The 20,953-nt window shown below is 42.6% G+C and overlaps 1 protein-coding gene across 2 annotated transcripts in view; it reads right to left on the bottom strand.

Moving 5' to 3' along the window:
• Positions 1–418: 418 nt before the first annotated feature.
• The window catches only part of dbn1 (drebrin 1), a 197,441-nt gene continuing 176,906 nt past the window's right edge, over positions 419–20,953 (bottom strand). For both annotated transcript variants that reach the window (XM_078231629.1, XM_078231630.1), the window contains 4 exons: positions 8,600–8,743; positions 5,297–6,015; positions 4,281–4,365; positions 419–794 (listed from right to left, as the gene is read on the bottom strand). In XM_078231629.1, the coding sequence (XP_078087755.1) occupies positions 730–794; positions 4,281–4,365; positions 5,297–6,015; positions 8,600–8,743 (1,013 nt within the window). In that variant the 3' untranslated portion in view covers positions 419–729. The remainder of the gene's footprint in view (positions 795–4,280; positions 4,366–5,296; positions 6,016–8,599; positions 8,744–20,953) is intronic.

Genomic DNA, 20,953 nt, shown 5'->3' with positions numbered 1-20,953 from the left:
TATCTATTCAAGGCAGGGATCAACAGAGTTTTGGATACTAAGGGTATCAGAGGATATGGGAATAGTGCAGGATGGTTGAGTTGAGGTAGGAGATCCGTTATGGTCTTTTTAAATGGCTGAGGAGACTCAAAGGCCTGAATTGTACCCAGAATTGTGACTATTTTCTATTTTGAGGATATAGTAAAAATAATAATTACTATAAACTATTTAAAATGTTATAATAATATAATAAGTCCTTTTGCTTATTGCCAGTTCTTTGATCGAACTAACCAGTCAGTTCCATTCTCCTTTTTCCCATCGCTCTTTAAAAATGTAACAGACTCCATGGGAGAAGAGGGAGAATGGATAAAAGAACAAGGAGAAGAGTAAGAAAATCCAAGATTGTGATCCGCACAAATGAGGACACATTTGAAAAACTGGATTTTCAGAAACTGTTTATTTTCATACAACAGCAATTAGCATTTCACAAAATTTGTGCTTTTGAAAATGGTACTTGAAAAGCAATTGGTGATAGTTAACACTGCTAGTCACATAATATCAGCTTCAGCAGACTATACCTAGCAGCTGTGAGTGGAATTAATATACAATAAGGTTAATTTAGAAAATAATACATTCAAATTATTACAATTAAAAATAGTAAACACAGACTAAAATTAAAACTTAGCAATTTTTGTCTTTCATTTACTTGAAGCATAATTGTCGTACTGGAGAGCATCACGCCAAGTGAAATCAGTCTGCAGGAGAATGGTCTGGATCTGTGTCAGTGTCGTTGTCGCAATAGGTAATATCAATTTCTATAAACAGAGGGGAGAAATAGGAAGGTGTTACCATGGTTACACTGCAGTCATGTAAACAGCTTATTTATAAAATTCAGGCACTTAAAGTCAGCACTGATGTACTGATCTAGGATACGATGCATGCTGACCCAAGTTTTAGATGGACACAGAATGGTTGAGGGGCGGCACGGTGGCACAGTGGTTAGCACTGCTGCCTCACAGCGCCAGGGACCCGGGTTCAATTCAGCCTCCGGTCACTAGCTGTGTGGAATTTGCACATTCTCCCCGTGTCCGCGTGGGTTTCCTCTGGGTGCTCCCACAATCAAAAGATGTGCAGGTTAGGTGGATTGGCTGTGCTAAATTGCCTCTTAGTGTCCCAAGATGTTTAGGGTATATAGTAAATGTGTGGGGTTACAGGGTTGGGGAGAGGACCTGGTAAGATACTCTGTCAGAGAATTGGTGTAGACTAGATCGGCCAAATGGCCTCTTCTGCACTGTAAGGATTCTATTTTATGATTCTATGATAATAGCAATAGAGGATACATAATTTATATTTCAAATAGAGTAAAGGAAGGACATTGGGACAGAGGCTGTACAACAGAAGGGGTAGAAAGAGCACTGGAATAAACAATAGATGGAGAAAGGGATAGAAGGGGGAGAGTAGTTGGATAGACACTGGAGAATTGTTTCGTAAGCAGGAAATTTTATGAATGTCAGTAACAAATTCAAGAAAGGTTTATAAAAATCATCTATTTCCATTCTCGTCATCTGGTTCAAGGTGGCACTATTTTCATCCTTTTGCGGGCCACAACTTTTGCACTACCGATGGTTTCCATTCACCCCATTACAATATCTTGCTTCCTAATTCACACTCTTATGCTCATTATTCTACCCATAACATATTCCATTACTCCTTGACCATCGTGCAGCCTACTGCCTTTCCCCTTTCCAATATCAAGTCTCTAATTCAAAATAAAATCTCTTAACTATTAGGAGTCCTTTTACTCAACCAATAAGCTGAAGCTTCTTGTGGAGACCTAACATTTCAGAATGGGTCAAAGCTTGGACATGGGCAGTTCATCAGCAAGCAACATTGCAGACTCCTTTCGTTCCTAAATGCTGACTTTAAACAGTCTGTATCCCACTCTCTGCTTTACTCTCTTTCTGTACTTGACTTCTACTTTACACCTTACAACATGAGATAGTGATTCAGTGATTCACGGTAAGCAAATAGTCAAATTTAGTTTTTAATATAACGATAATAAATGTGAGGACATTGCAAATGTAAAGTCGTAAATTGCTCATATTATATTCTCCTGTGCATATCATCCATATCTCAAACAGATTATTGTTTGTCTAAAAATAGCACAGAGCAACAAATGTTCATATCGAAATTTTGCAGAACAGGAAATGCACTTCACTCTATCAGTTCATCGCTAGCTATAGCTAAAGTCACCTCACTGTACTATGACTTTATACTTGATTTTAAAAATACAATCGTAAAAGGGGTTAGGGCTCCTTGAGTTTAAGCCGTTAAAAGTTAGCTCCCAGGTGAAAAAAGCAAATGGGAAAGGTGAATGTTATGCTGGGCTTCAACACAATAGGTGAGGATATAAAAAACAAGTGCTACTGCCATTGTAGAGAGTGCTGATGAAACCTTATCTGAACAATGCCTTCAGTTTGACCAGTTTACAGAAGGGTTTCCTGGAATAAACAGGAATCCCGCCATGCTCAATTGTTCCATGGTTCATGTGATTCACAATGGCTGGCACTCACATTGTGCCTTTAACATAAGAAAGAATGGCCCAAGGCTTCAAAGAGGTGTAAGGAAAAAATGAACACTAAAGAACACAATTTGAAGTTTAACAGTGCCTTTAACACGGGAGAACATCACAAGGTGCTTCACAGAATGTTATCAAACAAATTTTGACACTGAGCCACATAAAAAGAGGATAGGACAAAAGACCAACTGCTTGGTCAAATAGCCAGGTTTTATGCAACATCTTAAAGAAGGAGAGGTAGATAATTGGAAAGATTTAGGGAGGGAATTCCAGACCTTAGATCCTTGGTAGCTGAAAGGCCACCAATGGTGGAACAAATAAAATCAGGGTTATTAAAGGTCAAATTGGAGGAGCTCAGAGATCGTGGAGGGTTGTAGAGAGAGGTTGCAGAAAACATTATAGATGTTCAGGTTAGGTGGATTGGCCATGCTAAGTTCTCTCTTGGTATCCAAAAATATGTAACTTAGGTGGATTAGCAGGGCAAATACTTGGGGGCACGGGCATAGGGTGGGGGTGCGCCTGGATAAGATGCAACGTTGGAGAGTCGGTGCAGACTTGATGGGCTGAATGGCCTCCTTCTGCACTGTAGGGGTTCTACAGAATGGGTTGAAAGGCTGGGGGTAGAGAGGACCTGCAGGAGCCAGTCCCGTTCGAGGGGGCACCCAAAGTTAAACAGGGGTTGCTGATGGAGGTTCCTCATGCCACCCCCTTGCCTTCCACCTCAGAACAGAACAGAGTTACTTTTTCGGTTTCCTCCCCTTCCCCTGAACTCCTCCCGCCAACTTGAAAGTTGAGGCTGGGCTGGAAACAGCCCTTAAATGGTCATTAATTAGCCACTTAATGGCCTCATTGGGGAAAGGGCAGATTGACTGTCCCAGGCCTTGCCCATCTCAGCTTAAAACCGCTGAGAGATTGGGTGAGTGAGTGCCTGGTGGAAAGCTCATCCAACAAATGTTACAGCCACCTCTCACTTACAAACCCGCCAGTGGGGAAATGCAAAATTCTGCTCCTGGGTAAAATGGCGCAGAAGAGGAACAGCATTTTGGAGGAATGCACATTAAGGCTAGAGAAGTCGATAAGGATAGGGACTGGTGAGGTGATGAAGAGATTTAAACACAGGCTAGGCTGACATGATAAGAATTGAAAGTTTGAGGCATTGCAGGAGCAGGAGACAATAATGGACAGGTGAGTGGGACTGAGTGTTGGAAAGGATCTGGAAGCAGAGTTTTGAGTGAGCTGGAAGTATATGGAAGGTGGATGATGGGTAGGGTTGCCAAATCTCTAGGATTAGCCTAGACTCCCTAGGAATCAAAGATTAATCTTTAGACCATTGTGCGCAACCCTGAAGAAAATCATCGTGGTGTTAAAAATGATTGTTTTTTTTGTCATTTTCTTTGAACATTAAACAGATATAAAAATTTTGAAAATGGCCAAGGAAAGATTGTTTGGCTGACCGTCAGGCTTCATTAACTTGGTAATAAATCATTTTGTTTTCCAATTAGCTGGGGATGGCAGTGCATCACTGGATGGATTAGTTGGTCAACTAACCACTGGAGAGTGGGGTCAAGTCATGTGATGAAACCTCCGGGAAGACATTTAATCACAACTGGCAAGCCTAATGCTGGCAGGGTCCATAGGATGAGGAGAGATTGAAAAAATGTTATCATGTTAAAGAAAGCATACAAAACATGATAACACTGACGGGAATTAACCAGTTTCTCACCTGGTATTTTGTTGGCATTTTCCTCTACATGTGATTGGACTTTGATATATTCATCCTGTGATTGGTTGAAAAAATCTTGAACTGCCTATAAAATAGAAACCATAAAATTAGTGAAAATTACAAAATGCAGCCAGGTACTGAACTCAACCTAACATCATGCGGCTAAAAGGAGGTAGTGCTTTCTAGGCTTATTTGATATGACAGCAAGGATTTTACAACTTAAATTTTATCCTCTGTTGTGAATTCTTGCCTCCAACAAGACCGCTTCCAAGGAGAAAATAACTTAATTGAGGTGTTCATATTTTAGACAAATACAGAAATTTAGCCCAGCAACCCTCCCCCGAGTATACATGGAATCTGCTTTATTGTGTGATGTTAGTGCTCAAAGGTGAGGAATGTCAGCACTAGAAAGACACCCAAAAGCAGCATCAGACACTCTCATGTCAGGTATGATATGCTCAGAACCAAAGTAAAGTTTCCTTTACCCTGTGCGACAATGCGTCTGAGCTTTAAGATAACATACCCAACTACACCAGTGCAGCATTTCTTCTATTTCTCATTCCAGAGCCACCTCTCAGACTAATTGCCAATGTAGTGCCAAATCATACAGTTATGTACTGTCAGCTCACATCCTGTGGGTACTAGGCTGAATCCTCCCTATTCATTTCAAATAGGACCCTGACTGTCATCAGCTTTGCTGTAATCAAACAAATCAAAAGGACACGAAGGCTGATTACACGAAGCACTGTTTTTGATTAGGTTTTATTGATAGTAATGTGATCTGTCCTGTAGTGTTAACATCTGCAACCTGTGTGCCTGTTGTGTGAAGTCCTGCGTGCTGCTGGTGCATTATGCTTTATGCAAGCTCAGTCACCATGCCACATTTTGGAGCTAAAATAAAGGAGTTAAACTTGAATTTTATACGATTTGCTATAGTTTAAAATCAAATGAAAATGTTTCCTGCTTTTGCACATCAAAATCCACATCACTGCCTTGCCTGATTCATCCCAGCTCACCTCAGCATCTTGAGGTTTGGGTAGTTCCTGTATTCCAAAGCAGTAGTCTTCACTCATCTGTTGTGACCCTTCCAGTTCTATGAGGCTTGGCAGGTTCTCCCACTGCTGTGAATCAAGACAGTCTGGAGGTGGTGCTGGAAGACCTTCATTGCCATCAAAACACAGCAAGTTATCTTCTTCAGCTTCCCCACAGCTCTGTGGTTGTTGTGGCCCTAGTTCAGTTGGCCCCGATGCTTCAGGTTTCTCTGCTGATTCCTGGAAGTTCACAAGCAGTTGGCTATTTGTTTCATTGTCTGCATGTGTTGACACAGCCTCATCCAACAGTGGGCTTTTCATATTTAAAACCAGTTCCGTTTCCTCAGCACTGGTGTAGATCAATGGCTTCTCTACCGGCTCACTGTTTGATTTTGATGGTAGCTGATCTATTCCATTGGCCTCCCAAAGATCCAGCAAATTCTCATTCACTTGTGGAAAATTCTCAATCACTTGTGGATTCCCAATGTCCACAAGATGTTGTTCCGCAGTACTTATGAAGCTTGCCTGATCACTGTGTACTGAATCTTCAGTATGTACAAAGCTGGGTGCCTCAGGCCATACAGGGTTTGGCGTGTCTATATCTACAAGACCAGGTTCCTCAGTATAGCTTGGCACATTCCATTCTGGCACTGGCTCTTCATATTGAATGGGCGGTTCTTTTGGAAAGTCAAGTGGTGTCTTGTCTGTATGGGACAGAATAGAAACAGAGAATGAGATCAAATCAATCAATGTATTGGTAGGTTACAGGTAAACTAATTAAAAGTACAAAACTCGACATGAATCCATATATTTCTTTTTATATCCAAATGTTACTATTCACATCATGAAGCAGCACAAGCATCAACACTGTGCATTGGTCCCTGCTTGGAGCCATACCACTAGCTCCCTAATTAAACTGCATTCTTTGTCACAAAGAACAAAGAAAAGTACAGCACAGGAACAGGCCCTTCAAGCCTGTGCCGATCATGATGCCTCAACTAAAATAAATCTTCTGCGCTTACTTGGTCTGTTTCCCTCTATTCCTTCCCTATTCATGGATGCCTCTTAAATGTTGCTAATGTTCCTGCTTCCACCACATCCTCTGGCAGCGTGTTCCAGGCACCCACCACTCTCTGTGAGAAAAACCTCCCCCCTCACATCTCCCTTAAACTTTCCCCCTCTCACCTTGAACCTGTGCCCCCTTGTAATTGACACTTGTACCCTTGGAAAAAGCCTCTGACTATCCACCCTGTCTGTGCCTCTCATAAATTTGTAGACCTCCATCAGATCTCCCCTCAGCCTCCATCTTTTCAGTGAAAACAATCCTAGTTTATTCAACCTCTCCTCATAGCCAACACCGCTGAGACCAGGCAACATCCTGGTGAACCTTCTTTGCACTCTCTCCAAAACTTTCATGTCCTTTTGGTAGTGTGGAGACCAGAACTGCACGCAATACTCCAAATGCGGCCTAACCAAGGTTTTATATAGCTGCAACATGATTTCCCAGCTCCTGTACTCAATGCCCGGCTGATGAAGGCAAGCATGCCATATGCCTTCTTCATCACCTTGGCCTCCTGTGTTGCCACTTTTAAGGAACTGTGGACCTGCCTGCACGCCCAGATCCTTCTGTATGTTAATGTTCCTAAGGGTTCTGCTTATTACAGGATAATTCATACCTAAACTTGATCCTCCAAAATCCATCACCTCGCATTTGTCCAGATTAAACTCCATCTGCCATTACTGTGCCGAAGTCTCCAATCTATATCCTGTTGTATCCTCTGACAATCCTCGGCACTATCAGCAACTCCACCAATCTTTGTGTCATCAGCAAACTTACTAATCAGACCACTCACATTTTCCTCCAGATCATTTATATATACTACAAACAACAGAGGTCCCAGCCCTGATCCCCGCGGAACACCACTCACTACGGATCTCCCTAGTTAAAGGCAGATATTAGCATCCCATTATCCTCAGGCAGAGTTATACTCCGACCATTTTCTCTTTGATCCATGTACACTTCCTTCAGAGTTATACACTACTCCCTCTGCATTCAGAGATTCTCTCCACCAATCAAAATCATTCACAACTTCCTTCTGCATTTATAACATACACAGATTACCTATCCACAGTACAAGCCATACACTGCTCCCTCCATTCAAAGTTACATATCTATTACCTTACCTGTCATACACCATCCCTGATAAGCAGAATGCAGCAGCCTTATTCTACAACTAACTGTGCGCTCCCCTAAAACTCAGTCATACCCACTGTAAGCATACTCAACCATGTCACTCATCTCAGTCAGAGCTAATAACTGCCCATTGTTTCTTGATTAGAGCTGTATGCTGCTCCTAGATCCAAGTCACAAGTATTGTTTATGTTATTGTATGTCAGGGTAGTTAGATTCTTTTTCCCTATGTATGATTTCATGAAGGTGTGTAAATACATGTCATTTTCAACAGCAGTGATGATAGCCCACAGACTTAAATTGCAACTGTAGATTCTCTTGTACCCAGACAGGACCTACAACTTTCATCAACATCAGTGAAGATCAGAAGTGTGATTATAAAATAATTATTATGATTGCCAATCAGCCACCATGAACTCAGAAGAGTCTTTCAAGGTAAAGGTTAAGAAATATCACACAACCATTACAACACGACAGACTTTGGAACAAGAAATAGACATTGGGTGGGATTCCTCCATTTTGAGACTAAGTGCGGTGATGGCGGCTCCGGTGGTGCCTGTTCTGCTGCAGAATGGCAGGACCTACGCCAGATTCAGCATTAATTATGCACAGGCGAGTTCCCCTCTGATTCTCCTGGCAACTGGCAGCTGATTCGTCTGCCTGTCCTCAGCTGACAGGTTCAAAGGTCCCCGTGTCATATTCAAAGACCAGTCTAGCACACTTATATCACACTCTTCAGCTCACCTGTCTTCAGCAGATCCTCCAAAATCCCAGAACCCTGAAGCAAAACGCTAGCAGCCTTAAGAAGAAGGCACCAAGGGCTTTTATTTCCAAGGTCCTTATTTGGGGAGTGCAGGCAGGGCTACCGGCATGTTCTCTACCCCAGGGATGGCTCAAAGTAGCACACCAACCACACCTCTCTAGCCTGGGGGGGGGGGGGGGGGGGAGAACAGCATTGTCCAGGAGGTCAGTGTGGCTCTCACCCTCCCAGGAAGAGGATGAACGATCTCATTCGCTCCACCAGGGTAAGTCCTCTCTCAGCTCCTCCCACTCAAACCACCCAGTTCCATATGACTGAATCCATTCTCCAACTATACCTGTATCCCGGATTAAACTTGGAAGCTCTTCTACTTCAGCCTCTTCATTCTCCTCGTATATTGGTGTTGCAACAATACTCGACTCGGGAGCATTGAAGGACGTTACATCTTCCAGTCTGGTCGATTCAAATTGTGTCTGGTGAGCTGTTATAAGAGAGTTGAGTTCAAAGATCAATATAAACCTAAAGCAACAGTCAACTCACAATTGAAGAAGAAAGGCTATTAAATATAAGTTAATGCTTTTAAAATCCACAAATTGTTTTGTCAGTTACATCAGCAAAGAATAATTTTAATTTTTGTAGAGGAGGATTAGAAACATTCAGAAGCACTTGATCTTAAAAGTCAAGAAATGATTAATGCTTCACGCATAAAGGTGGGATGGAGCAATCATATTGATTTTCAGAGAGAAAATGCTCAAGTTGTTAAGCTATGATTAAACTACTAGAATAAAAAATCATTCTTTAAGTAAGCCGTGATAAAGGGCATTTACTCTTTGTAACAATCCAGCAACAAATTCAACAGCAACTATTTAACATGTAACTACAGTCATCTGCTGTTTATCTATAATTAAGAAATCCTACACAAGTTAGAAATGGCAGGATTTAACTCAAGAGATGGAGATGGATCTTTCCTCTGGGGTATACTAAGGACGTTTTTTAATAAAATTCCCTGCGAGAGGCACTAGCTAACTAAGGACTGAAAGGTTTCACTAATTTTTTTTCACATGCTTTTGCCTTTCATTAAAGGAAAATCAACTTTCTAGCTGCATAACAAGAAATGAAGCAGAGAATCTCCTTTCATGTGCTTGATGACCTGAATGGCTCTGTCATAGCTTTCTATAGAAGGCCTGCTCAAGTTACAGGAAAGTGTTCTTTTCCCAGTTTTAGGCACAAACAGCACACATGAATGACTGTCAAGGGAACCTCAGGTTTGAGGGTACAGTCAGGTAGATGGAACTGCTCTTGTGGAACATAAAAGAAGTCAATAGTTGGAGCTAACTTTTTGAGGCACACAGGATAGATAAGAATGTGGAACTGCTTTTCAGGAAGTCAAGAAGGTGGAACTTAGCTTCAGATGTACAAATGGAAGATAGAAAGATGGAACTGTTTTTTCAGCACATGGAGAAAGAGGAATTTACTTTCTGAGGCAAAGAAGAAGGTGGAACTTACCTTGCGTGGCACTCTGGAAACACAAGAATGTGGAATTACCTTTCAGGTAGACAGACGATAGGAATGTGAAACTTCTTTTCAGACACAGGAAAGGCAGAAATGTAAAAGTGTTTTTGTGGCACACATTGATGGCAGGACAGTTGAAATGACCCATCAACAGAATTTTTAAAATCAGAATCTTTGGAGTAGTTTAAAGCTTAAAGTGACCCACATGTAAGCATGTAGAATAAGGAGCTATTAATTTTGCAGAGTACTTCACGGTAAGATAAGTGATGGAGGGTTGATTGAATCTACTCGGTTGCACGAAAACACTTTTGTTAGAAATTCCTAACTCACCAGCCGCCAAATTTGACAAATGATTACTTTCCATTTTAGAGGAATAAATGAAGCTGGTGTATGTAAATCTTTTACTGCAATTTTTAGTGAGATTTGGATTGTGAACAATTTTAATCATGCTCATTATCAAAAGTATATGTACTGTATCTTTAGGAGGTTCCACGCTATATTGGAGCAATCTTTTGGATACATGTTTCCATCTTCAATTAATAGGGTAGCTTTTGCAGTTAAGAGTCGCGATCGACATTGAGCAATAATGGCTCCTTTAAATGGGATGTTAGACAGGTTCATGAGCCAGAATTCCTCACTCTGCCACTACGGGGGCGATTCTCCTAAAAAAGTTCTAAGTGCTGAATTAGCAGGACAAATGGTGTAATTCACGATTGTTTTTTCAGTGGGAGCTCAGACTTGAATCTTCCACACACTGCAATGCAGAGATCACAACCATGAATATCATTAAAAGCTTGGGGGGTGGGGGGGGGCTGCTATTCACGCCAGAGTCTGACAGTTCCGGAACTCTGCACATGTGCAGTGGCCCCAATCTGTCAACCTCCCATTTGCTGGCCAGCTTGATCGCTGGACAGCCCGACAGCCTGGCACTGCTGCCCCTCCACGGCCCAATTGTGGCCCGCTCGTCCATTCCCAGGCCAGCCCCTAAACCCCCCCCATCCCAGAGTGCCCCAATCTCCAATTCCACCCCCCCCCCTCCTAGCAGTGACAATCCCCCCCATCACCCGCCCACTCCGGCAGACTCCCCCACGGGAGGCAGACCCCCCCCCTGGGAGGCAGACCACTCCCAGGCCGCCCCGATTGCTGGTCTCCCTCCAGCCCCAACCGATCCTGTCTGCAGAGTGGCAGCAGGACCCGCCCCACCCCCACCGATCGTTCCCTAGGGCCTGCCCCCAGCTGACCCCACCCCCTAGGCCTTCCCCCTTGGCTCTGCCCTCTAGACCTGCCCCTTTGGCAATGCCCCTAAGCCCTGCCCCCGAGGCCCCATCCCCTAAGCCTTATCCCTTGGCACTGCCCAATGCCCAGTGGGCAGTGCCAAGGTGCCCCCTGGGCATGGGCACTTTTCCCCTTGGGCAGTGCCAGGGTGCAAAGGCTGACACTGCCAGGGTGCCCAAGCCCAAGGGGCACCACCCCCTTGTGGCCTGACCCCCTGGGGGCCCCAATTGCCTCCCCTCCACTCTAGCAGGGTCTCCCGCTAGTTCCCCGAAAGTGGGGAGCTACTCTTAGCCCTGCCGGAGTAAATTTGTACTGGTGGGGTGGGAGATACTATCAGGCCCGGAGAATTTAGTCCCGGGCCCGATAATTACATTCAAACACATTAAAAATAGATTAAAATTACTTAACCGGTGTTCCTGCCTATTTCCTGCATGGCCCAACCGCGCTGGATATCCAGCGGTGGGAGTTGCGCATGCATCGGGAATGCATTCGCGAATCCTGCGAATCGGTACACGCGCACATCTCCCGGCTCGACGTGCCAAAAAATCAGTGGGTTGGAATGGGAGAATCGTCCCCTACATCTTTGGCCTGCTCTGAAGTAGGATTTAATCTAAAGTTTTTAGCCACAAAATGCCCCCTGCTGTGTTTGATTTTACTTATGGTTGGCTGCAACGACAGCAATAGCCTCATGGCTAAATGCTAACGAACGTTCATACAATACTTCGAGTTGGCAGATGATGGAAATCTGTCCTTGAATGGATCAATGGATGACTGCACTGACATGTGTGTGAGAGCTGAGCCATGAAGCCCTGGAAAATTGAGAGTTTTGATTTGCAGAAGGTCCTGTGTTAGATGATTTCAGCTGGTGGAGTGCCCGTAACACTGTGGTGATTGTCTCTTTAAAGGGCAACACAGCAGAAGGGGGTCACCTGGTTTGAAGGACCAATTGAGAATTTAGAGTGGGTAATCACTCCAGGGGGTAGAGTCCTATCTTAGGCAGAATACATTTCGAAGACATATAGGGACTGGGGCAGCCAATGGGCTGCTCCAAAGCAGCCATGAAGCTGCCGGCCTCTATTCAGTTTTTCCTTGTTAATACATACCTTTTGTGTTCCTGACAAAGTCTGTGGGCATGCATCATCACAATGGCATTGAGGATGGAATTATTGATGACACTGCCTGTGGCCCTTCACCTGTTTTAATCAAAGTCTGAAGAAAAGAAATACTCACCCGAATGCCTGTCTGTGGGCAAACACACCCATTTGAGATGTTGAGATATTGCCAGATTTTGAGGGCTGGTAACGGAGCAGACCTGAATTGGCCAATGTAGTTGGAGGCTTCGAAATGTATAGAGGAAAAAAAAAGTGAGGATAACTCTCAGAAGCAAGATCTGTGATTTTGAGTTTGGAGAATAGTTCAAAAAAAAGCAGAGTTGCTGCAGAATGTTTTGAAGAGAAAAGAATAGTACAGAGAGCAGCGTTTAAAATGAAGAGGGAAAAATGCCCCAGGGAGCCGCAGTGAGTTCTTAAAAAGCGCAAGAAAGAGAGGCTGAGATTGCCGGGCTCCCGATCTGAGTGGAGCCTGCAGGGGGTCTGGTAGTAGTCCCGGCACTGAGGGACCACAGACAGTGAGGGTCTGAAGCTCTGGGGAAAAGACAAGTCCCTCGCCTGGATTTTTCCAAAAGGTTACAAAGTTTTTTTAAAAAAGGACCGAAAAGGACCATGCTGGATCTCCCATTGAAATTGACAAGGGAAACTGGCTCACTGGAGAGAGGAGGGAGAATGGACTCTCCATGTAGCCAAAGGAAAGAAAAAGAGATCACCAGAAGGGCTTTCTACCAGTAGAAGAGAAGATTTAAAAATTTAAAAGAGGTTCGAAAAGGAGCATCCAGGATTCCTGTCAAAACTTCAAAAGCACGGGAGAAGCACATAAAGAGAACTGCTGACAGTTAAAAAGGTAGATAGTCTTAAAGCAGTAATGCTTTTAAAAAGGTAATGCACTTAAGGTGGTAATACCTTACCACCTTAATGTGGCAATGCATTTAAAGCAGCAACCACAAGAAGAAACAGAGGGCGATGTGCAGGAAAATTGTAGAGGACGCAGATAGAGGGCAACTCTTAAAAAAGGTCCATAAGTAACAAAAACTTCAAGGAAGAGGCAACTGAAGACCAGAAAGGAGGCAATGAACACTTCACAGAGGAGGCAACAGAAGGAGGAAATGAAAGAGCCCAGAAGGAGGGCATTGAAAGAGCCCAGAAAGGCAATGAATGAAATAGAAATAGAAAGAAACCCTACAGTACAGAAAGAGGCCATTCGGCCCATCGAGTCTGCACCGACCACAATCCCACCCAGGCCCTACCCCCACATCCCTACATATTTACCCACTAATCCCTCTAACCTACGCATCTCAGGACACTAAGGGTAATTTTTAGTGTGGCCAATCAACCTAACCCGCATATCTTTGGACTGTGGGAGGAAACCGGAGCACCCGGAGGAAACCCACGCAGACACGAGGAGAATGTGCAAACTCCACACAGACAGTGACCCAAGCCGGGAATCGAACCCAGGTTCCTGGAGCTGTGAAGCAGCAGTGCTTGTGCTACCGTGCTGCCCCCACTGTGCTACCGTGCTGCCCCCACTGTGCTACCGTGCTGCCCCCACTGTGCTACCGTGCTGCCCCCACTGTGCTACCGTGCTGCCCCCACTGTGCTACCGTGCTGCCCCCACTGTGCTACCGTGCTGCCCCCACTGTGCTACCGTGCTGCCCTAAATGACCAATGACACTAAATGACCAAATGAAGGATATTGAGAGATCTGCAGAATGGAAACAAGTCAATACTTCGGAGACAGATCCGACCAACAGTGAAGCCAGAATGGTTTCGCCTGGAGTTAAGACAAGTAGAAGTGAAGGTTCCATTTGTGATATTTATGTCCAGTGAGAACTTGATGGATTCCCCTCTGAAGAAATGCAGAAATTAAAAGACTTCAAAAGAAATTAGGAACTACTGAACACAAAGAGGAATCGGCAAAAAGATGCTAAAACAAGACAAAATGACTGACACAAACTTGGAGATAAAGAAGTTGCAATAAATTTACAAAATGAAGTCAAGGAGAATTTAATGAGACAATGTAAAGTATGCTGAAATGCATTAAAAAAAACTAGAAAATAAGAGCAAGTCCGGCGAAGAATCAAATCAGGAATATAAGAGCTTGAAGAAGGGAAACTTAACAATGAGGAATTAACTGAAGATGTAAAAAAAGCATTGAAACTGACAGCAGAATCAGCAATTCAGACAGAGAAAGAAACTGAGATCGTGTGCGAGGACAAGGTTGCTGAAATGAATGCAAAGGCAGTAAGCCTACATGGAAGAGCTCCATGCAAGACTCTGGCCGGAATTCACCAGTCGCACAGTCTCCGCTACCACTGGCAGCAAGCATGGAGAATTTGGCACTCATCTAAATCTCCATTCACAGCAGCGGGATCGGATAATTCCAGCTGCGGGTGAGGTAGAAGCATGCCGTCCCATATTTGGAACTGTACATAGTGATAGCCTACCAATAAAAGTGTTTATTTTTGGACATACAAGCTTCAAGACCGCATCAATGAGCCATCACCATTGTAATGCTAAAAAGCCCATATTAAGTACAAAATCTGACACAGTGCCATAATATGAAACCTTGGTAGCGGATTAAGTTAGATCTCTAGAATTATTACCTCTGTGACTAGACTCCTGTTGTACCCAGTAGACATGAAGGGACGGATCGTTCATAAACATGTGGATCACTTGAGGGGTAGAGAGGTGCTCCAGCAGTCAGTGCTGCCATCAAGAAATGTTTTCGAACCTGTAAGCACTGAGGTACCTAACTACCTGATCGACCTGTAATAGACATAACTGATGTCTCCAAGGAAGCAAGTAGTAATGAACTGCCTGTGCCGGAAGAGGTATCCATTATTTGCAGTTCCAGTTAATGTTGATCGGGTGGAAGCATCTTACACTTCTCTACAAGAAACGGAACAAACTCTCAACGACTCGATTGATAATTGTCCAACGCATGTGTATAATATTTAGTGAGGATTTGGGCTTGAGTAACTTGATTATTGAAGATTATATATGGGAGTTAAAGGGGGAGGGATGTGGTGATTGCTCTTTTAAGGGCAACACAGCAGAAGTGGGTCACTTGGCTTGCGGGACAAATTGGAACTGAGAGTGGGTAATCACCCCAAGAGGTGGAGTTCTCTCTTAGGCAGATGACATGTAGAAGACATGTAGTGACTGGGGCAGCCGGTGAGATGGTCCAGGGCAGCTGGGGGCTGCTAACCTCTGTACAGTTTTCCCTTGTTAATAAATACCTTTTGTGTTCCTGACAAAGTCTGTGAGTGTACATCATAACAAATGCACAACTAGCTTCACTGTCACTGGACTTTGGGCAAGGGAGGAAATCAGGTTCATGTTTGGCCATTACCTTGTGACACTTGCAAGTGAGCTTTCAATTAAAGGCAGAGGCTGCCCAGGCTGTGAAACTGCAGCAAATTAGTAACTGATTCAGACTTATTGTCCAGACTGTCCAGGGCGAGGCGCTGCCCATCAATCTACCGAAGCATCTTTAGGATGGAAGGGATGAAAAGAGCTAAAATCCAATGAATGTATTTCTTTTTAAAATACAAGTGATTAATTTTAAGAATTCTTCTTTGTTCCTTGTTCATTTTATGTTTGTTTCCAAATATGCCACATGCAAGAGAAAAAATACTCAAGAATTTCTGTGCAGTTTCTCCAATGCCAGATCAGTGGAACTACCAGGTAAACTACCTAAATGGTTAAAATTGCCATGTACAGTACTCCAGTTCAACACGGCTTCTTTCAATCTTCCACAGATGTTAAATTGGAAAATTAAAAGAGCATTGTGGAAATTCTTTTATGAAACACAATATTGGGCCATATTACACTGTGTTTCCCAACAATATCCATCCTTCTGAATTCTGTATTTCCAAGTTCTACATGAAGAGCTTCTTGAAGGGCACTTAACCCACAATGCAAAAACATAGCTACATAACATGGCATTCACTGGTGAGGCGCAGACAAGCAAATAAAATGCGGCTTTGCACAAATGCAGAGAATGCATTTAAAAAAGAAAAAAACATGCATGCAATGGATTTCTAAACTGTAAACAAGCTAGCCTAAAGACTCTGAGGAGTAAATGAGTAAGCTGTCCTTTAGCCTGTGTTGACACACACACACATGCACACACACACGCATACACACACGTGCGCGCACGTGCACATAAACACACACACACAGTCCATTATTTCTCTCCAGTCACATCCTAGCTATGTTTAACTTCTGTTTTCACACATTTTAGAATGTGTAAATTACTTGCTTAATATAGATCTTTTTATGTAGCTCCCTCCTGTTTTGCAGATTCCCTTGGGATGCTTGCAGCATTCCCTTACTGTAAGCAAGTAGACATTCAGCTGCCTTGATTTCAGGCCTCTGATGACATCAAGCCCTAAACAGTTACTAAGATGATATGAGAATGGCCCAGGTCCATTCATTCTCTCGTTTTTCTTTCTTCTTGTGGGCTAATTTTAAAATCTCCCCAAATAACCTGAACCACAGTATGTCGTGCATATCCATTTTCAGTTGATATTCTATTATTCCAATGAGAAGGAATTGAATTGTAAAGATGAAAACTGTGAAAATCAATAGAGTTTGGGTACTGTTGCTCTTCAACTTTAATATAACTTAATTATATTACTGAGTTATCCCATGTGGTGCTTTCGATTTAATCCCCCCTCCGGAGACTAAGGGTTATATTTTCTGCACACAGTAACCTGTGATTCTCTTCCCAATCGGATGGACCTCAGTAAATACAAGGGTAAAACCCCATGCTTATTCCTGCTACATATGTGACAGCATAAACCACTTCTACATCAGGTATGGCATCAACTAAATACAAAGCAGGCAGCCTCTACACTCTCCTGAAAATGTATTTTACCCAAAGTAATAATTTCCCTAATTTTACTAGAATAACATTTCCATTCTGAACAGTGGAGTATATAGTTTGGAGAGGGGACTCAATCTACACAACACAACTAGTGAGTGGATACAAATAATTAAGTTGATTTCCAAGCTGAGAGAATTATTATAGAAGTTCCCTGGTTAATTACCTTCCAAGGGCAATTAAGAATGGACAATGACACACAATCCCATAAATAAATAAATAAATAAAAATAAAATGTGTGGGGCCATTTTGTGTGAATCAGTTGCCGGCAAAGTCACCAATTATTAATTCTTAAAAGAAGAATGAGTAACCGCAGATCACGCAAACAGCAGTGAAAGAACAGGATGGTGACCTGGAGTTTCCTCCATGCGATCCAGAAGTTACACCCAAGTTTATGCCCATATCCAATGTCAGGTTTCACCCAAGTATCCTCCCAATCTCATTAGAATATGACCAAACTTAAAATGGGCGTAAATCAGTGTAAACAATTGAGTCTAAACAACAAGGAAATGCCAAACCCACATTATGGCTAGGATTTCACAGCCCTGCCATTGGGTGTCTCCCCTCCCCTCCAGCAGATGTGATGGGCCATTTTAAATTGCCGTTTACTTTGGCGGGACTATAAAATCCTGGCCAATATATTTCATCCGAGTCTGAAAATTTAAAATTTTAACTCAGTTAACCATCATTCATACACATTTGGCACAGCGTGTTTTAAGAACTTGCCGTTGGTGACACTTTTCAATTTTTAATGTGACTTATATGTTGCCATTAAAAGAAACAGAAAACGCAGAGCTTATCTCAGGGAGGATGCACTTACTTTAAAAAATGCACTGAAATTTGAAACTAAAAAGACCAGAACTTTGGCTTTTCCTGCTGTGGAGTCTGAAAGTTTGGATTCAATGTTGAGACAACTTCCAACAAGTGCAATTGATGGAGACTCGCACTTCAGAATTGGGAGCACGGCCTGCTCTGTAGGCAGTGATTTGTTCAGGTTGAAAGTCTAATATAAAAGACCAAGATGGCATATATTCAATTTTACCCAAACTCTGACCTTCTAAGTTGTTTGCATTCAGATTGAGTGCATCTGGGCACAAGTGTGGAGAAAATTACAAGCCAATCTGCTTTGGAGCTACTGGTTGAGGAATAAATGTTGGTTCAGACTAAAGGAGAACTAATTTACTCTTTCAATAATATCATGGGACCTTTTGCATCCATCCAATTCCATCTACATTTCAAAAGAAAAAGTTGGAGTTTAATGAGTTTTCAAAATCTTGTACAACATCCTCAGAATCCTTGATTGTACACTGCACTGACATGTTTCTATTGCGTCCAGCACTGCTGTCTCCTCTTTCCAATCAGGATCTGCTGTATTATGGATACTGAGGTGGGTTTCACCTTGAAGAACCTGTAGTACTGGGAGAAGAGGTAGATGTCAATCTTTTGTACTCCTGCTTAAAGAGCTCCAAGATTGCCTACATCTTTATCTCCCACTGACAGATTATCTCTTTCAGAAATGAGCACTTTTCAGGGATAGAGTTCACTTTACCTTCCTGAGCCTCTGGCCTAGAAGCAACAAGAATGGGTTCAGAGTTGTTGCATCATTCTGTAAACGTAGAGCTGCTTATTGAGCTGGATGAAATTGAGAGACAGGTCAGAATTGGCAAAATTTGACACTTTTGTTCTATCCTATTCCACCACCCAGACCACAAGAAAGCAGAAAACATTCATCCCTTCTGTCATTGGACAACTGAAAGAAGTTTCAGAAACACGAGCTAAGAGAATACATTCATTAAGATTAGAGACTCCAGATACATTCGCTTTATACAATACGTTTGATGGGTTCTAGCAGTGTCTGGAATCTTTCAAGTGTCCCCATATTTTATAAAGTGCATGCTTCTATTCCAAGAAACATGATACTCTATATTTTATTAGAAAGTATACATACATGAGGGGAAAGACTGGAAAGGGATATGGTTAGCGGCGATTCGAGGGCAAGGGGATCTCGGAGGGGACCATGATCGCTCGGGCAGACTGTGCTGATTCTTAAGGAAAGGACTGTTCACTCGACCTGTGGGGAGAATGTGTCACACCAGTCAGTAACACACAATGCCAAATAGCTAAGAGGTTTAAGGGGGTAGCAAAAGGGATTGATGAGGTGGGTAATGCAACCAATACAGTGTAACCTGCTTATTGTCATACCATCCTAAATAGCTAATAAAAATATTTTGATTACCAGCCAATTTCCATGTATTTCCATTGGTGTCTGCTCAAACACTATCTAATGTCATAGATTGGTCAATGCAACTTAATCAACCAGAATCACATCAACTTCAGATAAATATTAATTTCTCAACTGCTCCTATCTAACTGAGAAGAGTTATTTCATTATTACTTGCATCAAAATACACCCAAACCAATGAATCAAAAATCTTTTTTAATAACCCTTTCCTCCCTTTACAATCCTTCCCTGTCATCTCCCCCCTCTGCCTTGCAACATTTTACTGTTTCCTCTTTCTCACACCCTTCCGCTCATTGGGTGGGATTTTCCCACCCGAGGTCAACAGACCTTTTTATGCTCTGCCTCTCGCCTGCTCCGATTCCCAGGGCAGGCGGAACGGGAAAATTCGCTCCATCATCTTTTCACTCATGTTTGTTTTCTATTATGTTTACTTTTTAACCATATTTCCTTTCTATTCACTATGTATCCCATTTCCCAATATCAATTACTTCTCATTTCACGACCCATTACTCTCCACAACCCCTGCCCAACTACATCTCTTGTGCCTATGCTACCATCTCTTTCTATTGTCTTTGACTTTCTTGTGTTTTCATTATTTGCCTTATGTTAACCTTTGATCTGTTTTCTAAGCTTATCCAATTCCTGAACCATCAAACATTGCAAGTTGGGTATGATAATAACACGGCTCCACTGTACTAGAAATCATCAAGTCCCTTCTGACAAATTGTGAGCATCTGTTCATAGTGCAAAACAATGAGCTGTTTTATTTTCAAGATAGCACTTGAACAACTTTGGGAGAGGTGTGGTATTTGTTGAGAAGGGAATAGGGATTTCCGAAAGATGTTAGTCAAAAAATGTAGATAAAAGAAAAACCATTCTCATTAAGATTCAGGGAAGACTCTGGGTTTCATCTCCATCCCTTTGATTCTTCCTGCAAAGTTTAATTACAGCAGCAGATGGCTCAGAGATCCATAGCATAGCAAGTTCTCAAAAAAAAACACTACCTAGGGATAGGCCAAAAAACACAAACATACCAATGAAAAAAACAAGATTCTCTGTTTCTCTCTGTTAGTCACAATTTTAGCCTATCGGATCAATATTGCTCACAGTGTTCAATGCGGACTTTATGGGACATGCTGTTACCTAGAGCAATGAATGCAGCCTGAAGTAAACAAACAGCTTAGTGAATGAAGTCTGCCACTATCTCAATGTATGCAGATCTGATTGCTGCAGATTGATAGCAAAGAGTGAGTTTTAGCTGTAGCAGACCATTAACTGACAAATGGAGTTGAGTCGGAATCAACTCACAAGAAATATGATTGAGGCCAACACAGAGCAAATGGACAGATTTCTAATTCATTAGACATGAATAACAGCTTGTCATTGGTAAAACATGGGCCATGTATAACCAGAACATAAACTTAAATGACAAGTGAGCTGACTGATGTATTTTATTTTTTTCTACTGCACTCAAGTCCACGTGATCGGCTCCTGCTGAAGGAATTGAACAAGTATTCCAAGTGCAAACACCTGATGTCTGAGATTTGCCGGGGGGGTGCATCTTACCAAAAAATTCTAAGTGCCGAATGAGCATGAAAACGAGAGTGAATAGCACCCATTTTTTCAGTGGGTTTTCAGACACGATATTATGGCACTTAGTGC

Source organism: Mustelus asterias, chromosome 16 (assembly GCF_964213995.1).
Source record: "Mustelus asterias chromosome 16, sMusAst1.hap1.1, whole genome shotgun sequence".
Taxonomy (NCBI): Eukaryota; Metazoa; Chordata; class Chondrichthyes; order Carcharhiniformes; family Triakidae; genus Mustelus; species Mustelus asterias.
The sequence above is the reverse complement of the archived record's forward strand: the minus strand, read 5'-3'. Positions and strand labels throughout refer to the sequence as shown.